At 35.7% G+C, this 24,600-nt stretch overlaps 1 protein-coding gene across 1 annotated transcript in view; it reads left to right on the top strand.

Annotated features, from left to right (window-relative positions):
* TOP2B (DNA topoisomerase II beta) overlaps nt 1-24,600 on the top strand; it is a 65,828-nt gene that overhangs the window by 8,525 nt on the left and 32,703 nt on the right. The window contains exons 3-11 of the mRNA XM_055803690.1: nt 9,674-9,847; nt 10,508-10,598; nt 12,653-12,716; nt 13,981-14,126; nt 14,899-14,996; nt 16,453-16,665; nt 16,747-16,920; nt 23,196-23,297; nt 23,380-23,517. Coding sequence (XP_055659665.1) covers nt 9,674-9,847; nt 10,508-10,598; nt 12,653-12,716; nt 13,981-14,126; nt 14,899-14,996; nt 16,453-16,665; nt 16,747-16,920; nt 23,196-23,297; nt 23,380-23,517 — 1,200 coding nt within the window. The remainder of the gene's footprint in view (nt 1-9,673; nt 9,848-10,507; nt 10,599-12,652; nt 12,717-13,980; nt 14,127-14,898; nt 14,997-16,452; nt 16,666-16,746; nt 16,921-23,195; nt 23,298-23,379; nt 23,518-24,600) is intronic.

Genomic DNA, 24,600 nt, shown 5'->3' with positions numbered 1-24,600 from the left:
TTTATTCCCTTGCTAGTTGTGTACCATGGTATAAAGGTAGAAGAGTGGCAAGATGTCTGGAGAAAAGTAACACCAACTTAGAGCAGCTGATACAGAGAGAGTTGTAGTGCACGCAGCCATTCGTGGTTGCTCCCATGCATCAACACAGAGCTCTGTTGGCTGAGGTAGTGTTTTTCATCATATGCTACTTAGTGATCCTAACTTAGTCTTTTCCACCACCATTGTATTACAATATTGTCATGAAAACTTTGAAGTATGATGTCACAATCTTGGAGTAAAACGGAGGCAAGTTGCTTGGAGAAGAGCAATTGCTAGAAGTGAGGCAGTTACTCTATTGTGCTATTAAGCAGACCTGGGAGAAGATTTTTCTTAAACTCGCAAATAAGAATCTGTGTAAGCACGAGAGGAATCAGCTGAGGATGGGAAGTTCCTTACCTGGGTTTGCTGGTGGAGGAGGGAGGTGGTCCAGATACTTTAGAGAAAGCAAACCCGGAATTGTATCATGTTAACCTGTTTTCCCTGATACTAATTAAATCTTTCAGAATATGCTATGTAGACTATCACTCAACTGGCAAAGAAGAAAGACATACATGTCAGGTAACAGAAAGATGATGAAAACACTGAACAATGTAAAAATTAATCTCAAAATATATTTGAAATTATTTTGTGATTTTTGTATATGGTACTTTTTATGGAGGGGTGAATTCTTCTGCCTGCCAGGATGCAATTCTTAAACTGCAAATTAAAGGGTAGCATTTTGATGGTCTTCAAGATCACTTCAGCACTTAGTGACCAATCCTGAAAGGTTTTTCGTAGTAACTTCTGTAGGAATGTTGTGGGAGGATGAGTGGCTAAGGAAGGGGCAGTTCTGGAACAGTGCTCAGGCTTTTTCAACTTGTTGCTGCCTCTGTTTTCTTCCCCCTGAATTGCTCTAAATGTCTGGAACACCAAACCTGTGTTCCTTTCTTACAGAGTTCACTACAGGATTGAGACTAGAATACGTAATGTATTTGTGCAACATGTAAAACATTTCAAGATTTGTAAAATCTCCAGAGGAGCAGTAGATGTTGCATAATAGGAAATGAATGATTAACTCAAGCTACTTTTTTTAAAGAGCACTGGATTCATATTTAATGTGGCAGAAAAGAACAGATTTTGAAAATATAAAACACAGAAAACGTGGCTGTGTTAGCATAGACACTTCAAATAATAAGAAAGCAGATGTATCTGTTATTGTGGAGCAAACTGTGGTAAGCTGAGAGGAAGCAGTGCGGTCATTCATAAACTTCTAGAGTTTGATGTTTGGGACAGTTTTTAAAAAGAAAAAAATGTCATTGACTTCCATGGTATCTTGTGTTAAGTGAAGAAGATGCTGTTGCTTTTCTGTTGAAGATTCTAGGGAGCAGACCCTTAATGGTTACTACTAATCATACTGTGTTCTTTTTTAGGTCACATGTTAGAAGTACAAAACCCTCAAATCTTACTGTCAAGTTAGTTTAGTATTTCAGCGCAAGGTAGACATGCAAATCACATAAAGGTATACCCATCCTAATATACTGATAGCTGTTACATTCATAAATGTTCAAAAATGTGATTCTGTTGTACAGTGGAGAATTACTTATCCAATGGCACTCTTCAGTAGGAAGCAACCTTTAATGTTTGGGCTCTCCTCTACCACTGCTGTAATGTAGCTAGTAATTCTGAAGCTGATTAGAAAAGACTGGGCTTTGGGTGTTGTGCAGAATAAAATCTTCAAGTGGATTCAGTCACTTCTTCCAGCTCATTGCAACTTGACTCCTGTTACTGTGTTACTATGCCAGTTAACATGAGCTGAAAAACTACCCTGTTTCTTTCCTGCTCTATGTATTCTCTTGCAGCATGAATGTCTTGAATGTTGTCTTACTAATGTCTGAAACTTTTTCTGCAGTTATTTTCTACAGTTCACTTATTAATATGAAGATAGTTCAGCAGTGTAAAATTATCTTGTGGTATAATATGGGTTAGCTTGGCTGTAGAACCCATAGGATCTGGAAGGAAAGATCATCACAGTGCTGTTCTTGGATTGTGGTATTTCACAAAAAGCCTGAATGGATTTCAGAGATTTTGTTCATCAGAGGGATCTCTTGGGTTGTGTTGTTCCCTTTCAAAGTAATCTTTTCAACTGGGAAATGTAAATGTGCTGAGAGCCTAGCATACTTGCACAGCATTCAAACTGGTGATACAGTTAAGCATTAAAAAGGGCAAGGGTATAGGCAACACTGAGTTCTAAGGAGGTGCTGCCAGATGCTGATAACATAAAGTTCTGATGTCAGTACCTCTTCACTAGCCAAGAAATCAAGAAGTTGAGGGCTTGTGTATGAGCTGATTGATGAAACAGTGGACCAAACATATGGTCATTCAGTGACCAAACCACTTCAAAGCATTACTGTTACTCTGTAGGAAAACTGTCTTACATTGTCTTAAATTTTAACATGGATAGATTCCTTTCCTGTGAGAGTCTTACCCCCTACACCCACTCACCCCTTCCTTGTCTCTCAGTGTTAGCTGGAAAAACAGATTCTTAAAAGACTTAATTTGTTACCAAAGCATTCATAGATGTACTTTTTGATACTGGGTAAACAATATCAAAATTATAGTATTGGAATAGAACTTATTAGTGGATAGACAACTAAAAAATTTCAGACCCTTAAAAATGTAACAGTAAAATTCAGTTAAATTGTCATCATGCATGGGCAAATGTTAGACATTTGCTTTTAAAGAAATTGGTAAAGATCAGGATCTGAATGTACTGCTGATTGTGTCAAAACTTATGCCAGATAAAGCGGAGCTGTTGCTGTAGTAACTTAATATAAGTGTAAGTAAATTTATATTTAAAACAATACGCATAATTTTCTGGTCAGAAGTAATTATAGTGTATGTAATATTTGTACAAAAGTGGTGGTGTTCACTTTTCAAAAGTCTTGTGGAGCAGAAAGCAAATCCATACATTTTCATGTAAGCCTAGTGTGCTACTGTATTGCGCATAAATATCCTAAAATAAGAATGATTGTTTTGTTTAGCTATTTAATAGGAAGATGAAGTGATGTAATGCTAAGCATGTAATTTTATGGTGCAACTAATCAATCTAATGATATCTGCTGAAGAATATGGGTATTTTTAACCTTATCCTCCTAGCTGTATATTTCTGCTCTTTTCGTTGCACCACTACTTGTCTGATTCTCTAGCAAGCTTGTTCAGAAAAATAAGCTAGTAAACAACTAACTGCTGCTAGTTGATGAAAAATAGGGGGAAGTTCCATTTATTCTTTGAACTGGCTTATTGTGAGGTTGGTTTGATTTCACTATATGGAGCAAAGAAGCAGGGGAACAGGAAAGAAAGGAGGAATGTTTCCCTTTTGGCAGCAATTAACTGTTTTGTTTTTCTATAACGGGGAGATCTGACCATCTTCAAACCATTCTATAACTGAATCATCATAACAAAACTTTATGGAATGTGATGTTTTCAGAGTCCAGAGCAAGTTCTCCAAACCAGGAGATAAAAAATTTAGAAATTTAAGATTAATAAACTTGTTGGTCTCACTGGAGTGAGACTAGCTCTGGGTGAGTTTACTGGGAACTCTTTCCTATGATCATCAGCTTTGGGGAGGATATGAGAGAGAGATTTAGTTCTTGCTGCTAATGGTATGCAGTGGTCTATGGAAACTTGCTGTGGTAACAGGGAATTGTTACTTTTGTGTGTTTTCATCTTGGCAGGAGGGCCAAACCATTTGTTAAACACAGCAGGAGTGTGGTTTATTTTGAAACTCCCTCCAGTTTTGTTTTCGTGGTGGGAGGTATTCTCAGCCAGAGTTTTCTTTGGAGGAATTGCAAAATGTTTAGGTAACAATGTATTCGTTATCTAATTTTTGAAGTCAAGAAGAGGCTGTTACGATGCAATATTTAACATCACACTATAGTAAAGTTATCCATAAAATTGCCTAGAAACTTTCATATTGCACCTGTAAATTCTTTTGTGATATAGCATATCTTTCTCAGAAGAGATAGTTTTGTTTTGAACTGTAAGTGGTAGAAAATCTACCACATTCCCTGAATTTCAGTACTTAATTAACCTCCCTAGGTTTTACAGCTTAATTACACTCAGTATTTACTGTCTTGTCCCACTAAATGTGCTTATCCTACACTTTATTTAAGGGAATGTAGGACACATAGCATGTGCTTTTCTAAATTCTTATGTCCCAGGGCTGCATTTGCCTTTCAAGAGAAAAATTGTTGCATGTAGTAGTTTTAGGAGGTTAAGGCAGAAAAGACAAAGACCAAGTGAAGGTAACTTCTTGTTGACATACTAATGTCTCTGTTCATTTATGCTTTGTCAGTCTAGAAAATGAGCCCATTTTTGCCACCTAACATGGGGAAGAAAGAATGGGCAGGCTAAAGAAAAACAGGTATTTGGGGGTCTTTTGTTGTTGTTTGGATATAGTTTACAGTGTTGAGAAGATGACAACAGTGGTCAGTATAGGATTAAGTCTGTGTAAGTGGGGAGAGATATTAAAGTTTTTTTCAGGATTTTCAACTTGTTGTGACAGTGTGAGATTCAGCTACTTAAATAAAAGTGAAGCTTCCACATAAAGTAAGGAGTCAAACCAAAGATGTATATTCCAGTTATGGCAACACTGAAACTGAGGATGAAACCTAAGTTCTTTGCTGTTGTTTTACATTTTACTGCCTATTTAGATAGGAGTAGTTCTCTGGGGTTGCCAAACTGTCCAGATCAAATGTGTATTAAGATTTAGCTGTATTAAGTGCAGCTATTTGCAGCGTAAGTAACCAAACTCAGCATGGTGACTCAACATGATTTTGAAATGCAAGGGAGGTGACATGACCCAGTTTTCATCAAAAAAGGTAATAAAAATCTCTGACTTAGTATGGATGTCATGCATGCTCAGTTATATGCAGAAATGTCAATGGATGAGACTGTAGGAATTAAAAAAAGCAAAATGTGAAGAAAGAAGATGCCAAACCCAAGTATATGAGTTCTTAGGCTGAAGGTAGACAGTAAAAGTCTTGTTGCCAAACTGTAATCTAATAAAGGCTACTTGGGTTCTGACTCCTGAGATCGCAAAAGGGAAGAACGGCTATAGCTTTCACACAGTACTAGGCAAATTTACAGCAAAAACATCTCCAAAAGAGAAACTCTGCAGTTATACTGGAGAAAGTAGTTACCATAATGAAATATAGTTATGTTAGCACACACAATAGTCTTGATACAGCAAACTGAGCAGCAGCAGCTGTTAACTGAGAATCGGTATGTTTTCCCATACAGTTACCACTATGCTGTGTGTGTTAAGTGTTGAAAATGCTAGCCGTATCTGAGAGCTCAGTATGAAGTGTAACTGGGTATCTATAAAGAAGAATGCACAGTGCAATAGGTTACAACATTCCAAACTACTTAGGGATTGTCATCTTGTTGGCTTATACATGTATGTGGATGTGTATATTTGTCATCAGTCTGGAGGGTTAGGAAGCATGAAAGACTATTTGGAATCTGTAAAGTCTTGAATGTCACCAGAATGTGGGGAATGTCAAAGGGTGTCTAAAAAAAAACAATATTGAAAATTGGCAACTTGAAGTTTGCAAAACAGACCCTGAAAATTGGGTAACCTGTTACCAAACAAAAACCAGACTTACTGTGAAGCAGAAGACTTAAGCCCTTTGTGACACTTTGTTAATTCTCTTTAGGGGTTTTCTCGTGCAACAACAGCTGGTGCTGTTTTGAAAAGTGTTATTGGAGCTTTAACACTGAAGATACTTCGTACAAGACAGAATACAAAAGGCATTATTGAGACAATTGCAAAATATACAGAAGAGACTGTCAGTTTAGTAACACTGCAGTTCAGTGCTTACTCAGTTAAAAAAAAAAAAAGGGGTGGGGGAGCTTTCCTGGTATATTTACTTGAATTTTTAGTAGAAACTCAGCAGATGAAAGCACTTTTTTAAAATTTATTTGTTAAGTTATCAAGGAAAAGTAATGGGAAGACTGTTGGATATTTGTATCCATAGATATGTCATGGATTTGGTGATGAAGAATTTCTCTCTTTTTGGAATGAGTTCTAAACATCACTTGAAATCTAAAAATGTCCTTCAAGATGGAGATACAGGGATTTGGCTTGGTCTTCTGTTTGAGTCCAGCACATCCCAAAAGGCTGGAAAACTGCAGTTCAGCGAACTTCTGACGCTTGCATGCCTGCATAATAATATTACGTTGTGTATTGAATGCTTTCTGGCTTTTGTTTTTATGCTTGTGTTTCAGTAGTGTGTTAAATTTTTAAGTGTTTATAATATGAGTTTATTGTAGGATTATAATAATAATGGAGGATTGTACAAATAAAATCTGTCCTGCTCAGTGACAATAAAATTTAAATGTTTAAGTAGATCATACTGAAAAGGTGTTTGTGATGTCTTAGTAAAAACTATAGAATTAAAGTTCTTTAAGACTACTCTTCTCCTTTTTCTTTCTTTTTTTTTTTTTTTTGTAATAATCACTGACCAGGAGGAAAAAGTGTTATGCAGATCCTTTGTTTGGTTCCTCCCCTCTTAACACACTAATTGGAACATGATAATGTGTTTTATGAAAGATAGACATAGCTGTCACAGAGAGTAGGGTAATAGAAGTTCTTTACTATTGCTAGGTTAAAGCAAACTCACTACTCCCCAAGAAGTGACACTTCTGCAGGATTAGCTCTTGTTGGGCATCAAAGTTTGTCTAGTTGTGACCTCTTATTCGCTGTCAGTGATGACAATCTGTCAGTAGCATCTCAACAGAAGATACAGTTTTGATACTCCAAACACTTCTTACTGATAAGGTGGAAATTATAAACTCCTTCAAGCTGTCAGGAAGACTTCCACTGGAAAACCGAAACACATTTCCTAGTGTTGTATTGAAGGCAATGGCTTGTAGGAATCCCTTCCCAATAATTCTTTTCTGTAGTAATTTTTCACAATCTAGAGGCAGTCATTCAGTCATGATGAAATGGGCTTTTTCTAACCTACTGACTCTTGCAAACATGTTGTGGCACAAGTAGAGCTGTTGGAGATAGCCTAATAAATTCAGGCCGCAATTTTCCTAAGATCTGAGTTCTCATTCCATGTTAACGTGTTCCTGGGTTGTCATGCATACAAGTAGAGGCATTTTAGAGAACTGTCTCAGAACAATCATAAGAACACAGTACTGATGTACGTGACAACTGATAAAACCTTGGAGCCTAAGAATAGGAGCAAATTGAATAGTTCTGTTTGAAGAAGATTCTGGTGGTCTTTACACCTGTAATTCTCTTGCTTTCTGTGTGAATTGCATTTCCTCTCTTCCCTTCTTTCAACACCTACTTAATCTGAGAAGTATTATTTTCTTTTCCTGCTAATCACTGGTCCCATTAGAACAAGTGAACATAGTAAAGCAGTGCTAACAGAACTATGGAATCTGTAAGTGAGCTAAGGGTGACTGATGAGGTATGATGTCAAGGATGATCATAAAGTGAAGCCTGTGAGGTTAGAAAGATACATATATAAATATATATAAACACATACAGTGAAACTCATTGGAAGCTTGGACATCTCCAATGAAATGAAATAAAATTTACATTGCAAGTATTGGCAGTGCTTCTCTAGTAACAATTCTCATTCCTCTTGTTCTGTATAACAGTTTAATCTATCTATTTGCAAAGTCCTTTTTCTTTTCTGCTTGCTTAGCAGGTCTATGGCTAATGTTTTTAGGGTGATGGTGGTGAGGTTGTCACACTTTAAGACCAAATGACAGTGTGGAGGCTAAATTAAGTTGGATACTAAAACACTTTAATCTCGCAATACATGCTGCAGCTTCCCTGTTTGGTGGGAGATGTGATGTGCTTCAGAATAAAACTCGTGAGAGCTAGTGCTCTCTGCTGCATGTAATCGTGGTGCAGATTGTGGGGTCCCCTGGGTTCTTTCCCCCTCTTATTCTGGGCGTTGTCAGTTACAGGACTGGGTAGTAGAGAAGACTTGATTCTCATTTTGTCTGTTCAGGTTTACTCATGGCCAAACGGCTGTTTACATCAGTGGTGCACATGGTCTGCTTGTCTCAAAGGTTCTTGAAGTACATGTTTCATAGCGTTTCCATAAATAAACTAGAAAAATGTGATCTCTAAATCTGGAAGAGAAAGGTAATTTCCTTTGTTCTGAATAGAATGTAATGCTTTATTCCTGTGCCTGCTGGCAGGGGGTGGGTGGGTGGGAGCCGGGAAGCATCAAAGCTTAAATAGTAGAAACTGGGAAGACAAATTGGAATAATACAGGGAGAATTATCCTTTAGTTGTATGCTGTAGGTTATGTTTGGCCTTTCTGAATCTGCTGAAGTTGTTTGGGTGAATTTATTATTCTTTGCTCCTTGTTCCTGTGCTTATATGCTTTCCTACCCTTTGCTTTCACTGCTGTCCAAGGCTGCAACGAAGGCTAGATTGAGAGAGAACTGCTGATGCTTTTTTCTGGCTGAGAAAGTTACATGGTGACTGGTTAATCCAGGGTGGGAGTTTAGCCTGTATTTATTTTATACAGAGATTTACCGGGAACAGCTAAATGGGAGTGAAATATTTACCTGAGTGTCAAGTGGGTTTTGTCCTCATTATTTGTCTGGTCATGTAACACCTGCCTCAAAGTTGGTAAACCCCCTGTAAGAGGAAGAGACCATTTCAGGTATTAGGCAGGTGGTGACAGAATTTTTTTCTGTTATGTCTGTTAGCCAGGCAAGTATATCATGTGAGTTCAAATTATGTTTGATTGGTATTTTTAAGATAATTCCAATTTAGAGGTAAAAACGTATACCGTAAAATGCCATACCTAGTCTCTTGGTAGATATGCTCTTATTGTCTCAGAATGGGACTTTCTGCATTTGGTTGCTCGGAGAGATTTTAACTTTTCCTTTTGTGTGGGTTTAGTTCAGTGGAAAGGAGGTATTTGTCAGGAAAAACTTGCTGAAAAATGTACCAAATCTCTCTATCCTTCCCCCAAAGGTGCATTAGTTTTCTGTAACACTGCTTCTTCTTCCAGTTGAGGCATTTTGCACCATTTCCAGCCACATTAGGCTTGAATTCTGTTTCAATTCCAACATTAATCTGTGATTCTCCTTTTTTACTGTCCTTGGCTTATTTCATCATGAAACATTCTAAACTGGGATTGTATCAGGTTTAATTACTTCAGTTAGAGAATGTGAACTCTAACAATTGAGAAGCCATAGGAGAGGCGTTACAGTACTGAATGAATGTCTGAAGTCAAATATAGAAAAGTAGTTTTACTGTGATTTTTCAGAACGGTGTTCAGTGGTTTCAAATGCTTAAGCACAAAATGAATGATACAAATACTTAACCTGAGGAAGTGGCTCTTTGGTAATATATTGTTGTTCCCTTATTTTGGTTTATCATGCTTAGTAAATCACTAAAGTTTGAATGTGTTACAATTTGTTAAGAGACTGTATAATCTGTTGAATTTTTTTCTATTGAGAAGCTAGTTTGATCTTAATACATCTGAAAACAACATTTAAATTATATGTCAAGTTTTGATTTCATTTAAATCTGTCAGGTTTTGTTTATATCTAGAGAGTGACAGATTGAGTGAATGAAGTTGATTGTTGGAATCTTTTTTTTTTTTAGACATTATTTGATAATCAGATCAATGCTTCAAAAAAGGAAGACTCAGAAAGCATTAATAAAAATGACACTTCAAAGAAGATGTCTGTTGAGAGAGTTTATCAGAAAAAGACTCAGCTTGAGCACATCCTCCTCCGTCCAGATACCTACATTGGGTCAGTTGAACCGTTGACTCAGGTATGTGTCACTAAATTTACAGTTTTAGCAGTGTTTGTTGTTTTAAAGAGGAAATTACTGTTCTGGTTAATAAATAGGTATGTCTCTACTTTTCTGAATGTTCTGAATTATCATGCTAAAAACTGTGATCGTGTTTACGTATGCATGTGTAGGAAGGGGTCAAGAGAAGACTTTTTAAAGCAGTGCTTGATTCACTGGAAAGAAAACACTCAGAAAATGTTGAATTTCAGTCAAAATATAAACACACACTTATGTGTGTTTGCAAACATGCCTATGTGCATGCAAATATATATACATGTTTGTAAGTAGCATTTGCTCTAGGTCCAAAAATGCTTTGGTCTGTTTGTTTAGGTAGAGAACAGAGAATTTAAGCCACCTGCTGGCACTTTTTTCAGCCGTTTTTGTGAAGTTGCAAATTGCTTCCAACTTTGCTGTCTATACTGTTGAAGTTCTCCACCAAGCAGAAAATAGTGGATTTTCATTATGGAAGTCTTTGTGGGTACAGTTGTAATTTTTGCCAAACTTCTGCTTCTACTTTTGTCTCATATAACAGCAACAATCAGATTGGAAGAGTAAAGTTCCTGAAGTAAATAGATATTGGAGAATCATAGACTGGTTTACCAAGACAGTAAATTTTTTTATTATTTTTTTTACATGTAGTTAATGTGGGTTTATGATGAAGATGTAGGAATGAATTGCAGAGAAGTTACCTTTGTTCCAGGCTTGTACAAGATCTTTGATGAAATCCTCGGTAAGTATTTTTAATGATAATGTTGCTTTAGCATTATGGAGTACACTTTTCTGAGTGCTCTCAAAGCACGTTAATTAGTATCCAAGTTTAGCATTATGGAGAGCACTTTTCTGAGTGCTCTCAAAGCACATTAATTAGTATCCAAGTTTAAATCACAGACTTAGAGTCCCATTGAGCTACACTGCATTAACATTTTAGTGCATCCCAGCATTATAGAACAATTTAAAGAGGGAAGAGTTTTCAGTTGAGCTTTTAAGAAAGTGTAAATATTTGTTACTGAATGTCCAAACTAGATCATTCTTCGTGATCAATATTGTTACAAGACTTTTAATCTGCAAAGTTGGTAAGCACCACAGTTTCAAGTAACATTTGAAGGAAGATATTCTTTTGAAAGAAGACAACTGAAAGTTGTCCAAGTGTTAACTTAGATCATCATTTTGTTAATCATTAAAACTACCTCCTTCTGTACAGAATGATAGTGGTGGTGATGGTGTTTCTTGCATGGATCATTTCTAGACTTCAGACAATCTAAAAATGAATAAGTATCATACTTCCATTTAAAAAACATGGTGACTGAGGCACAAACAAATGAATTCTAGAAAATTCTGAAGTGCCTGAGTCACTGTGATTTACTAGTTTATGATACTTTCTTGCTGACAGGCCCACACTGAAGGCTCACCAGCAGCAGAGATGTTCAGCATCTGAATAGTGTGCTGTCTGCTGAACGGATATTTTGGGTTAATTGGCATGTAATCTTGGGCTAATCATGTCTTATGAAGTTATGTTGTAAAGATTGTTTGGGTTTACATCATAAATTAATTTATGGTCTGCTGAGGTCAATGGAAATCTTGTCATGACCTTCACTGAGTTCAGAACTTCTCCACACCTCTAAATCTGTGCTTTACAGCATTGCTGTTTTAGAGGCAATGAAGACTGTATCTTTGTCAGGTGGAAGGGAACAATTTTTTTATTTTTATTTTTTACTCGTTCAATTTTAGTAATATGGGAATGAAAATCTTTCATCACTTCTGTTTTGACTGCTGCCTCAGAGATGAAATTTACAGCCTTTTCACAGGAGGGAGTCCACTTCCATCTTGTCCCATTCAAAAGGGAGATCATTATTATATTGTTCCCCTAGTGTTGTGTGGCCTGTTGCTTCTTTATGTAGCACTAGTAAGTTCTCCACAGACTGTGGTTTGAGATCTAGGGGTCAGTGTAACAACACTACCAAAATGGGACGTTGTAGCTGTGCATGCTTTTGAATGAAACTGCACTTAATGATTTTAGCAAAAGCACCTTGAAATGTTTTATCTTACACTGAGATCCTTATAATCTATTAAGATACTGTCCCTTGGTGTTTTGGGGTTTTAGTTTGATCTATCTTATAGGTGATAAGACAAATGCTGAAAATGATTGTAATGTGTTTTCATGGTTAGGTGGCTAATAGTGACATTTCTGATTTCTGTTGTTTGTAGTTAATATACATTGGAGTGCAGTTTAATTAAATTCTGATCAAATGCTAATTTCCTGTTATCATTCTTCTGATCATAAACTGTGTAAACTGTTTACGAACTAACTTAGAACTGTAATAAGTCTCACAGGCTCTTTAGAGATAACTTCTGCAGTCAAAACACCCTTAATGGATGTGACTTTTTCAAGATTAGTCTTCAGTTGCAAAAGGATGTGTAAGATGATCTGATACATACAGTTTTCTAGAGTTTTTAACATAAGTACAGCAAGGGAAGAATAAAATGCTCAGTATGTTAAGGATAGTTACAAGAACAGGCTCACAAAATACACTTCTATATTTATTTCTAAGATAGTCTAACTGCTAGAAATAGTAGTTGTAGGAAGGTTAAAAAATACATTTTTGCAGATACTTGGTCATATTTATAGACTTCAGTAATATGATAAAGAATATACACAGAGATGCCAGATTAAGAAATACCTGACCATTGTATCTCGTGGTGGAATATGTATACAATCAGTTTTACCAATCAAGTAATTAATTATTGCTCCTAAAAAGTGTTAATTTGTGCTGCTTTGTTTCATAGTAAATGCTGCTGACAATAAGCAGAGGGACAAGAATATGACTTGTATTAAAATATCCATTGATCCGTAAGTAAAAGCATGTTTTCATTTATTTTCCCTACCAGTGCTATTGTAGTTCACATTTGTACAAATGATTTTACTAAATGAAATTGGATTTTTTTAAAACAAAATAGTATTTTTTGAATTACTTCCATTAATCTAAAAATATTTAATATTTTAAGATGAAAAGGTGAATTAAAAGTGGTTATTAGTAAGTACTATCATTCTAAATTTATAATAATTTGCTCTCCCAAACCACTCACTAATGTTTGATTGAATGAAACTTAAGACAGAAGGTTATAACATTCATGATTAGATGAAAGCTTGGCAGTACATAACTATAACCAGCCAGGTTACTCATAAATACCAACCTTGAGGTTTAGTAACATGATTCTGCATCTCTTGAACTTCTATGTTAACTCCTGTAGCATTAGGATAAGATTACGTTTGGATTAGCTGTATCACATTGAAACTGCAGATTGTAAATATGTCGTTACCACTGTTTTTAAAAATTGAATACGAGAAGATGTTTCCTAATAAGTACCACCATAGTTAAATAGATGTTGGTTGGGTTCCTTTAGCATTATTGTTTCAGTGGCATTTAACTGAATACTGACTGTTTTAGACACCTAATTTTCACACCTAATCTTTAGGATAAACATGCTGAGAAGTAATTTTTCTGCAAGTTTCCAGTGCGTTATCAGTTTCTGTAGAGAAAATTGCTTTTATCATGGAGTGAGAGGGGAATGTAGTGTAAATCTGCCTGACCTGTCATGGTTTTGAACTCTCTAAAACTCCAAAATGAAAATTCTGTGTGAGAGCTACAAGTATTAATGATGCCAGACGTTGATGGATTTTGGCATTGATGCATAAAATAAGTTACTGTTCATCGTAACTGGGAAGTAACAGTTTTAAACAGATGATAACTTGGCTGTGTCTGGGTGGACTTCAGTGAAACTTAACAAGCTACATCTCTGACTCAAGCATAATTCTGTCAGTAAACTTCAGGATGCTGTTGCAGATCATGCTGATAGTGAAAGCTCTTTGAACAGATTTTTGGGGGTTATTTTTATGATATGAAATACTGTCATATCGACAATTATACTCCTTCTAGGACATCTAATAAGCACAGTGAAGTGTTTTTTTGTAATAGAAATTGATAGTTGTGAATAAACGTAGTAGGAATATGGTCTTTTATTGTATTTTATGTAGTTATTTAAACAGTAAAATGTATGCAGGAGTCTGTTTTCAAGATTACATTCATTGGCTTAATGTCTTCACTATTTTATAGGGAATCAAACATTATCAGCATATGGAATAATGGAAAGGGTATACCAGTTGTGGAACACAAAGTAGAAAAAGTATATGTACCTGCTTTAATCTTTGGCCAGCTACTAACATCCAGCAACTATGATGATGATGAGAAAAAAGTTACAGGCAAGACTATTTAACATACTTGGTTTTGTTTGATTAAGCCATTGTTTGCCTTTCAGTATGCTTTCTCTTCTTTTTCTCTTTCTGTTCTGTTTCATATCAGATGATTAATTAGTCACCATTGCTATAGCTCTTTGTTACAGTAAAATTACTGAAAGAAAAAAATCTTACTCCTTAACACCAGTGTTTATAGAGAACTTTACCTTTACATCTTTAATGTCAATACTCATTATTCAGTAACAAACAACATGTTTTCATATATTAATTATAACATATGTAAGCATTTAAACATTTGTGCCCTTGAAATGAAGGGAAAAATAAATCTAATAAATTATGGTATGATTCATTATTCTAAATGTGAAGTAACCCTAATGTGAATCACGAATGAAAGCTAGTTTTGTTCTGTCCTACCTTGTATATTTTGCCCATATTATGATGTGTGGTTGCAGTTACGTGGATCCGATCGTGACGTAGTTTTCAGTTGGATCAGGGTTTTTAAGTCACTCGCTTTTCAGCAAGCAATTGATATATCAACATATGGGAAGCAATGGGAGCATTCTTGCATTGCGGGGAGGAGCAAACTGCTCATTTTGAGGCAGAAGCAGTTGCACCAGATTGGAGGTAGTGTGAAACTCCATCTGCGGCATCCTTTGACAGCCGTTGACATGTGGCCCAACTTTTGTCTTACATAGGAACATTTTGCTTTATTGGCATACTCTCTGTATACCATAAATATGGTTCTGCTGTAATAACTTACTATATGTTGTTTTTTCAGGTGGGCGCAATGGCTATGGTGCAAAACTTTGTAACATATTTAGTACAAAGTTTACAGTTGAAACTGCTTGCAAGGAATACAAACACAGCTTTAAACAGGTATAGAAATGATCTCAAATTTTTCTTTTCTTTGCTGTAATTATAAATTAAAATGTAACATGATTTCTATATTTAATGAATATTTCATGAAATGAATCATTTAAAATTCAAACAGGTGTGTAAAGTTTACAGGTTGGATTAGTTCCGTCAGTAAAATTGGTACTTCTATGTATTAGAATTTGTCTGGGATTTTTTTATTAAGTAATAACTTTTCTTGGGAGTGTTAGGTAACTAAAAATGAAAAAAAAATCTTCTGTTAAAACTAAGTATATTCATGTGCCTGTGAAAAGGAATATATTTAATTGAAACATTTTGTAGTTGCTGTTACATAATTTGTCAAAAAATCTTTCTACTTAGCTGTGCAAACAATTATCTAGATAATTTTCTGTAGTGTTAAGAGAAAGATTTTTCAGTGTTTATGTCATGAATTTTAGTATTCAGTCATGAATTTCATTAGCTGGACTTCAGTGCAGGGGCCCCCCCCCCCCCCCCCCCCCCCCATTTGAACCCATTGCTCATTGTTATTATTGACGCAGTCCAAGGATTGAATGTAATGTGATCTACTACATAAAGCTTTGAGATGTCCACCTTGCTAAAAGAATTTTACTAAGCTCTTCTTCTAAGAGTGTTAGATTCCTTGGCTTTGGAATCTTTTCCAGTTGGTGGCTTCTTTGTCTTTTTTTTTTTTTGGACAAATAATTAATTTCTGGTTATGCTGCCATGTCATCACATAAACAATACATTTTGATGGTTTTACCTGACTTTTTAAAAACTTAGTATTTTCTGCTGATTGCCAAAAAAAATTAATATAGCTTTGAGTGTACTTCTTGAAAATGACATGCTTTACAATTTAGATGTAAGCGCTACGTTTTCCTATATTTTCAAAAATTGTGAAAATACAGTATAACAACTTTGATATATGCTGTGAGTAGGCATTCTGGTTGGTCTTATAAATGTGCTCATGTTCTTAAAGAGGGAACAATACCAAAGCTCCTGAGTCAAGTCTGCACAAGTTGGTTTGTCAAGAAGCATGCTCTGCTACACTGTACAGCCACAAAGATGCTATCTCAGAGACTACAGAATCTCTGCACAGGGGCTAATAAACCTCTCTATAGAAGTGTTACAGACTGAAAGCATTAAACTGGTGGGCAATAAGGACTGTTTAGCCAGTTCACTTGTATCTAATTTAGTCAGTTCTGTGGTGGGCTCTATTTGCATTTGTGTCCATCAATGTGATGATAACTGCATATTTACAGAAACCACAAATCTACTGTCCCAGATACTTGTGCAAATCTTGATAAAGCAATTCATTTTATGCATAGTGTTTTACAAGATGAAACTTCTAAAAGAAGTCTGAGTTTATGTTGTGTAACTCTTGCAATCCTAGCACAGATGAAAAATGGAACAGAGAATATCATGTATTGTAAACTAACATGAAAATGTTTTGTTTCCAAAGACTTGGATGAACAATATGATGAAGACCTCTGAACCCAAGATTAAGCATTTCGATGGTGATGACTACACATGCATTACCTTCCAGCCAGATCTATCTAAATTTAAAATGGAAAAACTTGATAAGGATATTGTAGCCCTCATGACAAGAAGAGCGTATGATTTGGCTGGGTCATGCAAAGGCGTCAAAGTCATGTTGAATGGGAAGAAATTACCTGTAAGAGCCTCATTTGAAATATCTTAAGTGTACTGAAAATTTGATGTGAAGAATAGTAATTGTTACCTGTATTACTCATAGGTAAATGGATTTCGCAGTTATGTAGACCTTTATGTAAAAGACAAGCTGGATGAAACTGGAGTTGCCCTCAAAGTTATTCACGAAGTTGTGAATGAGCGATGGGATGTGTGCCTCACTTTAAGTGAAAAAGGGTTTCAGCAAATCAGCTTTGTAAATAGTATAGCTACCACAAAGGTGAGTAGTTACATTAAATGATAAAAAAATGTAAACGATAAAAATGTATGCTAAGGTTATGCCCAGTCAGATAGTTCATTAAAAAAAAAATAAATAATCTCAGTTACTAAACATAAATAGGTGAGAGAATCCTTTGCATGAGAGGAACTGGTAGAGCAATTGGATGTAGTCAAAATACATTCATAGCAGTATTTCTGAATATGCACTAGTTTTTAAAACACTAGTAATCATTATTAGCGATACCAATGTCTTATGTGAGCATAATACCTGGTATTAATTAAATATAAAATGAATGGAACTATTTTATTCTTCCTTTTTTAAAATATTGTAATAAAATAATTCTGAAATTAAGGTAAAAAAATGTACAAATCCTTTAAAAAGTAGTTGCAGCAAGTTTTGGAGGGCAAAAAATGGCTTTTGGTGTTCTTGAAAAATGGCTTTCCGTTTATTGCTTTATGATGTATAAAACTGGCCTGAACTATGGAAATTAATTTTTTTGTGTTATTTTTATTTGTATTGTATAAGAGGATCTAGGTGTTCTCTGTACTTACTAGCAGCTGTAGTAGTAGTGAAATGATACCATAGCAAGTCTTCAGTTATGATAAAGCAGCAATATGCTCAGCATATAAAGTACAGTCTTCGTGCTTCTCAAATTGCTGGCGTGTTCAGGCACCGAGGCAATTAACTGAAATCAACTAGTGCAACTCTCATTTATGCCTGTTTGGTGTACCCCAGGTTTAGGGATCTGGGATCCACCATGGTGAGAGAAAGTCTTTGTCGTTTCTGCTATTCGCAAATTGCATCAGATGAGTGATCTAACAGTCAAGCAATTCTAGTCATTGATGAGGCAGTTTTTAGGGAATCTTAACCAGGAGCTTCCCAAAGATGAGAAAGATAAGAATTTGTAATCAGACACTTAAACCTTCCTTGCTCACAGGAGTCAAACAAGAAAATCCTAATGGTAACACAAGTGGATGATGGGCACCCATGGTTACACTAAGTGGAGTCCCAAGTCTAGGCAAGTGCCCAGGACTGTCAGTGTTAATCTTGGTGATAGACGATGTGTAACCAGTGTTCTGGTGTTATATAATTTTTACTGCGTAACTTCTTCCAGTGTGATTTTCAGTGTAGCTGAACCAGCATTCAGTGGTAAGGGGCGGTAGTTAATTTCATTGCAGAATATTTACTTTCTAAGTGTGCATTTTAATTAAATGCTTATCTGCTACTTGTCAAAACCAGGGATAACAAATGTATCTGGTAGTTTAAAGGTTAAAACTTAGTTTTAATTCGGGCCTCTTTATGCAACATAAAGAAGAAAAATAGCATGACCTTAAAGATGATACCTTTATGAAAAATAAAAAACTCCACACCTTTATGAAGAAGCTGGCAATGTAGAAAAACGTAATACTGATTGATATCAGGTTAAGAAAATGTATTTGAAAAAACTGAATACTTATTGACTCCTAAGTTAATATATTGCATACACTTACTCAAAAGATTTTGAATTTGACTCTTTTGGATCAATTTTCACCCATCGTGCAGTTACACATACATTGTTATCATATATTCTTTAAGAAAATTCATAGAAAAAGTACTGTGTATTCTTCAAAGGTAAGTGTTGTAATTTCTAGTTTTTCCCACTCTCCCGATCCATGCCTTATGTGTGTGACTGGATGTGGAATGTTCGGGGCGGTGAACCACCTCACCAGCAATTGATGTGCAACTACCCACTGATGAGACATAATGGCTAGTAACTAACTGCGTCAACTGCCTGTTCCCTTATCTGCTAACAGGTGAGGAGCTCATTTCAGCTGTTTTTTGGTTATTTATCGCTGTTTGCTGAAAGCTTTTCATTTCTGTTTCTGGATAAATTTCACCCAGTCGTAACTTCCCTTCCACCTTTTTCAAACTTGCCTTAAATTCCAAACAAGTTTTTTTTTAGGTTGATGGGTTGTGGGTTTTTTTGAGGGGTGTGTAGAAGGTCAGGCAGTATGTTGAGGCACAACTCCCTTGTTTTGTTCTTGTAAATTTGTTACCTTGTCCAGGTCCCTATTTATTCACAATTTAGCCGCAGTAAACCACTACAGAATTTGACTTCGGGTTCTGAGGCAGCATTTGAAAGAATGTTTGTAGCTATTATGGTTGTGCAGATAACCTTTACTGAGACTTGTATGTAACTGAGTAAATATGGTCTTCTCAAGTTCTGAATTTTAATAGTAGTTGTAGTAGAAACTTCAGTTATTATTGTAGCAATCTAATGGTATTTTTAATATGGTGGCACTGCTAATTCTTAATACTACTAATCATTTCAGCAGAAATGCTCAGCTAATGCAGATGCAGTGTCAGATAGCAGACGGGTGGAGGGAGCATCCCAACCTCTTAAAATTTGCTGGAGTTCAGCAAGAAATTCTGGACAATTCCAGAGCTTGACATTTTGAGATTTATTCTAATAAAATAAATAGAAAACAAATGCAAAAGAAAATAAGATTTTGTCTAGCTAATTAATTGAAAACTTCAATTTTATAATTAGCTTCTGAATTTGTTTACCATATCAACCATTTGTCTGTCCATAGAATTTAAATATGACTTACCTCAGAATTAATTGAGGCTGTTCGTTATGGCTGACAATATCAATAGCATATGTATAGGAGCCAATCTAAGCTTCATTTTTAAGATCCCAGTTGTTGGCATTTCATCCAATACCCTTGCATCTTGAAGGCTGCAAGGCTGGGATTCAACCGTAATGGTTACCTTCTGGGAAAAGAAGGTTATGCAGTTTTGGTACTCTTTCTCAGAATACAGTAGTCATAATAATCACTGACAGCCCTCTAGATTTAGAGGGTATTTTTCAGTCTTGTATTAAAATGTGTTGACAGTTGGGGCAGTTATAGGCTGTTATGCTTCGATAGTGGGTAAATGTGCCACCTACTGGTGAGATGGTTGAAAGGTTCCCGACTTTGAGCTCTGAACATCCCTCACTCATTGCTACACACTAAGAATGGACACAGGAATGGGGAACTCTTAGAGTAACTAATAATCTTCTAAGAACAAGGATGCCTGGTAAGTAGCTATTTTTTGATATGCCAGATGCTAGTTTTAGAAAAATATTTGGAGCGCTAAAATTGTAAATAAATAAGTAAATAAATTGCTAAAGTTGTAAATACAAAAATATGCTGAGATATTCCTGTAAGCATAAGTTTTCAGTAATGTGGTGAGTCAAAGTAACGCATTTTAAAATTGCCATTCAAATGTGGAATTTTCGGAACATGGCATTTGATATCTTCCTGTAGTAGCTTTTCTGTACGGTTTGAAAATTGATTTATTTGTCTCTGAAGTGGCAGGATGTTGGTGTATCAACTCTCACTTTAATTCTCCCTGTGTTGAAACTCTTGTCATTCATATGTGAATAAAACCTGTTGTGTTTTAATTTTGCTGTATTTGGAGGTTTGGGTCGGGAGGTTTTTTGTTTGTTTGTTTTTAAGAAGAAATGCCATGAAAAATACTTATATGTATAGTGCTTCTAAAACACACTAGTGGTTTTTGTTGCTGTTTAGTAGGTGATTCTAGAGACTGACAGAAATCATAGATGGTTTCTTTGAAGTGCAAGTACTGGTTTGTTGATGACTAATGATATTAACCATCTTAAGTAATTTCTTTACCTCCACTCTTTTTTTTTTTTTTTTTAAATATCTGCTTTCTACATGAAGTTGATTACACAGCTGCTATCTATCTCCCATCAATTCAACCACTTTAGATCTTCACTCTTTTCAGACTCATAGTCTGCCGTAATTTTTGGGTTTTGCTTGGTAGTTGCTTTCTTTTCCTCTGTCTTTTTGGCTACTGTTTTTTCTTAGTTTTATTGTTTTCCATTTCTTATTTCTTATCTATTCTATGCTTCCTCATAGCCATCAAAAGCTTTTTTTTTTCTTCTCCTCAGTTCTCTTTTTAAAACAGCTTTAAAGCAGGAGGGGTTTTTTTGTTTGTTTGTTACCTAATGGTGAATGTCTCCATAGACATGTTTTCTTTATTTCATCCATCCTAATGCAGATTGGTCTGAACAGGAACCATTATTTAGTCTGTATTTTTATGAGGCATTCACTGATACTAAGCAAAGGTGATCTGTGTAAAACACTGAGCACTGACCTAGGTATGTTTTAATTGTATAGCATATGCCTACATCACTCTATTCTTCGTTACAAGGTAATAGATACTAGTGAAAGCATTGTGAACTTTCTGTAACAGCCAGTAGAATTTAACATTTTATTATTTGTACCTTTTTGTCTATAAATTTAAAGGAAGGCATTTGAATAATCAAAAATGTAAACAGCTTTCAGATATCCAGGGTTTTAAGATCGTTCACAATTTTGACATCTTTCCAAAGAAAGCCTGCCTCTTTACTTGTAAGGGAAGTTGAGTCGCCTTGGACTTCTACGTATTTAAGCATACTTATCACCGTTAGTTTAGACTACAGTAGTCGTTGTTCGGTAGAGTTAAAGACTAGAGGATATATAATTTCAAATACTAGTTGTTCCTAATCTGTTTTATCTGTGATGTAAGTTTGTGCTGGTTTAGGCTTTACTGGTGGTTCTGGTTCAGATTACTTCTGCATTGTGGAATATACTCCCTAATTGTTAGGTTCCTTTTACACATGTAAATCAGTAGTCATTGTTAGCATGTAATAGATCTATAATAGACCTCTTTTTTCAAGAACACTTATGTGAAATGCTTTTATTTTCCAAGCAATTTAATCTCAAAATTACTTGTCTTCTAGCAGTATGTTTGGGGTTTGTTGGGGTTTTTTTTTGCTTGTTCATTTTTTTGGTGTTTGGTGGTGGGTTTTTTTTGTAGCTAGTTTAAAGTTTTAAGTCCAAAGAGAACTGTAGCTAGAGAAGGTGATAGAAGCTTTGAGGCACCTTTTGAAGATGTTCAAATGCTTAGTGCTTCCCTATTGAGACTGAATTTCATCAATAGTAAAACCACTGTTTAAACATTGAAAATAGTATTTTCATCACCGTGCTGTATTGCAAAGCATGAGTTATATATGGCTTCAAAAAGGGAACTTTTCAGGGTCTGTTATAGTTGGAAGCTGAATACATTGCCTCCACTAAAAGTTTTCTTGCAGTAATGGCTTCACTTGAAATATCGAGTTCGAAAGACCTTAAGCAAGGATAACCAGTACCCCGGTCCCCCTTTTTTCTAGGGTAAAAGGAAGAATTGTGACAGTCACTGTGAATGATTCACTTTCAGCTGTTACAGTGCAACAGAGGAAGCAAATCCTATATATTCTTTTTTTTTTTTTTTTGCACTGTAATGATACAAGAAATTGCTTATAAGCCTTTTTTTTTTCTTCTGCATTTGAGCAGCAATTGTAAGGGAGTCCAGCTGACTGCTTGTTTGCTACAAAACAGGTGGCATCATGATTGTGTAGCTACAAGTCATTGCCCTGTGATCTCCTAAGGGGTTGGTTTGCCAGCTTATGATTAGCTGCGTGCTCTGTGTGTATCTCTTGTTGTTCCATCAGGTATGAATTTGGGGCAGGTTTAGCCTCTGGTGAGTCTTAAGGAGAACTACTCGTCTCCTTAAGGTTATCTTACTGTGTTCTTTTAGCGTTTCCTGAATCTCGTGGTTGGCTATTTGTAGTTTGCTCTCCATTTTCCCTTGCATAAGCCCCAGGCTAGCAAAGAATGCTAACAGTGTTTATTCAAACAGTTCTGTAAATACAGCTAAGAAAAGGTGAGATGACCTTTGGGAGGGAATAGGCATGGATGCTGTGTATATGAGGGTGCACTCTTGAACCTTTTTTTTATGAACTAAATGGGAAAGTTTTAATTTGATGAATGAATGTGTGGTGGTTTTAGTTCAAGGTTATTTGTGTGCCTGTTAAAAAGATACCTTTTGACAGCCGTATGGTGTTTCAGGTACCATCCCAGTGCTATAGAGTAATTTTCAGATCTGCCCTACTCTTTAAGTTTTTTGTATCCTGTTACAAGCTGTTAGCAGCTACATTTCCAGTCTACCACTGTACAGTAAATGAAAGGTCTCCTGCTTCTTCTGTTCCATGTAACATCTGTCATCCTCACTTGTATGAAGACTGAATAACATGAAAGAGAAACTTTTAAAACAAATTTTCCTTTGTTATGCTGCAACTTAAATTAGGAAATTCATGCACATGAAGTATGATGACAGGAACTTTGTTAATATGGCTAAAATCTATTAGGAAATTCAATGGTTTTGTTGTTTGTGTTTTTTTTTTTTTTGTCTCTTCCCTCATTAAGGGTGGTAGGCACGTTGATTATGTGGTGGATCAGGTTGTGGGCAAACTGATAGAAGTGGTGAAAAAGAAGAATAAAGCTGGAGTTTCGGTGAAACCATTTCAGGCAAGTAACTTTTGTACAAAAATATTGAAAAAGATGAATGTGGTAATTTTGTTGAGTAAATTGGTTTCTATGTTTTCAACAGGTGAAGAATCATATTTGGGTTTTTGTTAATTGCTTGATTGAAAACCCATCATTTGATTCCCAAACAAAGGAAAACATGACGTTGCAGCCTAAAAGTTTTGGGTCTAAGTGCCAACTATCTGAGAAATTTTTTAAAGCAGTAAGTAAATCATGCTCCTTTTTTTTTCTGTGAAGCAGAAATTGACATACTGGATTGAATGCATTTATGTTATGTAGCAGAAGATTAATTAGTTCATTATGGTACCCTGGTGACATTAGTATACTATGAAAATGGGATGGAGGAACTTCTGTTCATTCTCTGGCCTTAATAATGGATGCAACGACTGTGTTTTGGCTGTTGCCCTGGATTTAAAAGCGAGCTTCACCTGATCATCTCATCTGTGGCCTAAACATAGGCCTTGACAAGTTTTTTGTGTTAGATTTTTCTGAAGTTGAGAATGTTGTCAACCTTATTCATTGATGTCAGTCTTACTCCCTTTCACTGAAACGAAAAGAGAGGGAGGGAACAAGTCACGTTTACTTTTCTTCCAGTAATAAAGGAAATGCAAAATTGTGGCTGTAGCATTCAAAGTGATCATTATTGTCAGGCAACAAGTTTAGAAATTTTGGCTGTAGATGGGTTAAGAATTGGTACTCTAAATGAATGTATTAGTAGAAACACATGGTAGAGGGTTTTCCTCTACTACTATTTTATACAAGGAAGGAAAAGTAAAACTCTGTTAGTCAGAAGTCAGTACACAAAGTCCTGTTTAGTGCCAGTAACATAAAGGAAACTCCAGTACTAGGGAGAATGGTGCCACTGCTAGTACTCTTGGCGTCAAAACTCAACTTATTGTATAGTGGCTTATTTTTCTGTGTCACTGCTGACATTCTTAGAGAACTTACTGGAAGAAATAACACAACTCAATCTTGTATTCGTTCTTCAGATTTCGTTATATATATTGTATTTCTATCAGTAGGTTCGATTTACAGTGTTTCTAATATGCCCAGAAGTGAAAATTGATCTCCAGAGGTGTTAAATGTGCAGCAGAACCTCTAACCAATGAGTACTCTATTATGGGGGATAACAAAAAGCCAAAGCTCACAGTATTTTCCTCCATTTGTATTTTCTTTTGATGTGAAACCAAACCTAAGACAGTTTTATTTTAGAAAGTATGCTGTATTTTTGCTGCCAATGTGTTTCTTAAAAACTGAACAGTTTCTCAAGTGGTTGACATAGAGC

The sequence above is a fragment of the Falco peregrinus genome, chromosome 5 (genome assembly GCF_023634155.1).
Source record: "Falco peregrinus isolate bFalPer1 chromosome 5, bFalPer1.pri, whole genome shotgun sequence".
Taxonomy (NCBI): domain Eukaryota; kingdom Metazoa; phylum Chordata; class Aves; order Falconiformes; family Falconidae; genus Falco; species Falco peregrinus.
The sequence above is the reverse complement of the archived record's forward strand: the minus strand, read 5'-3'. Positions and strand labels throughout refer to the sequence as shown.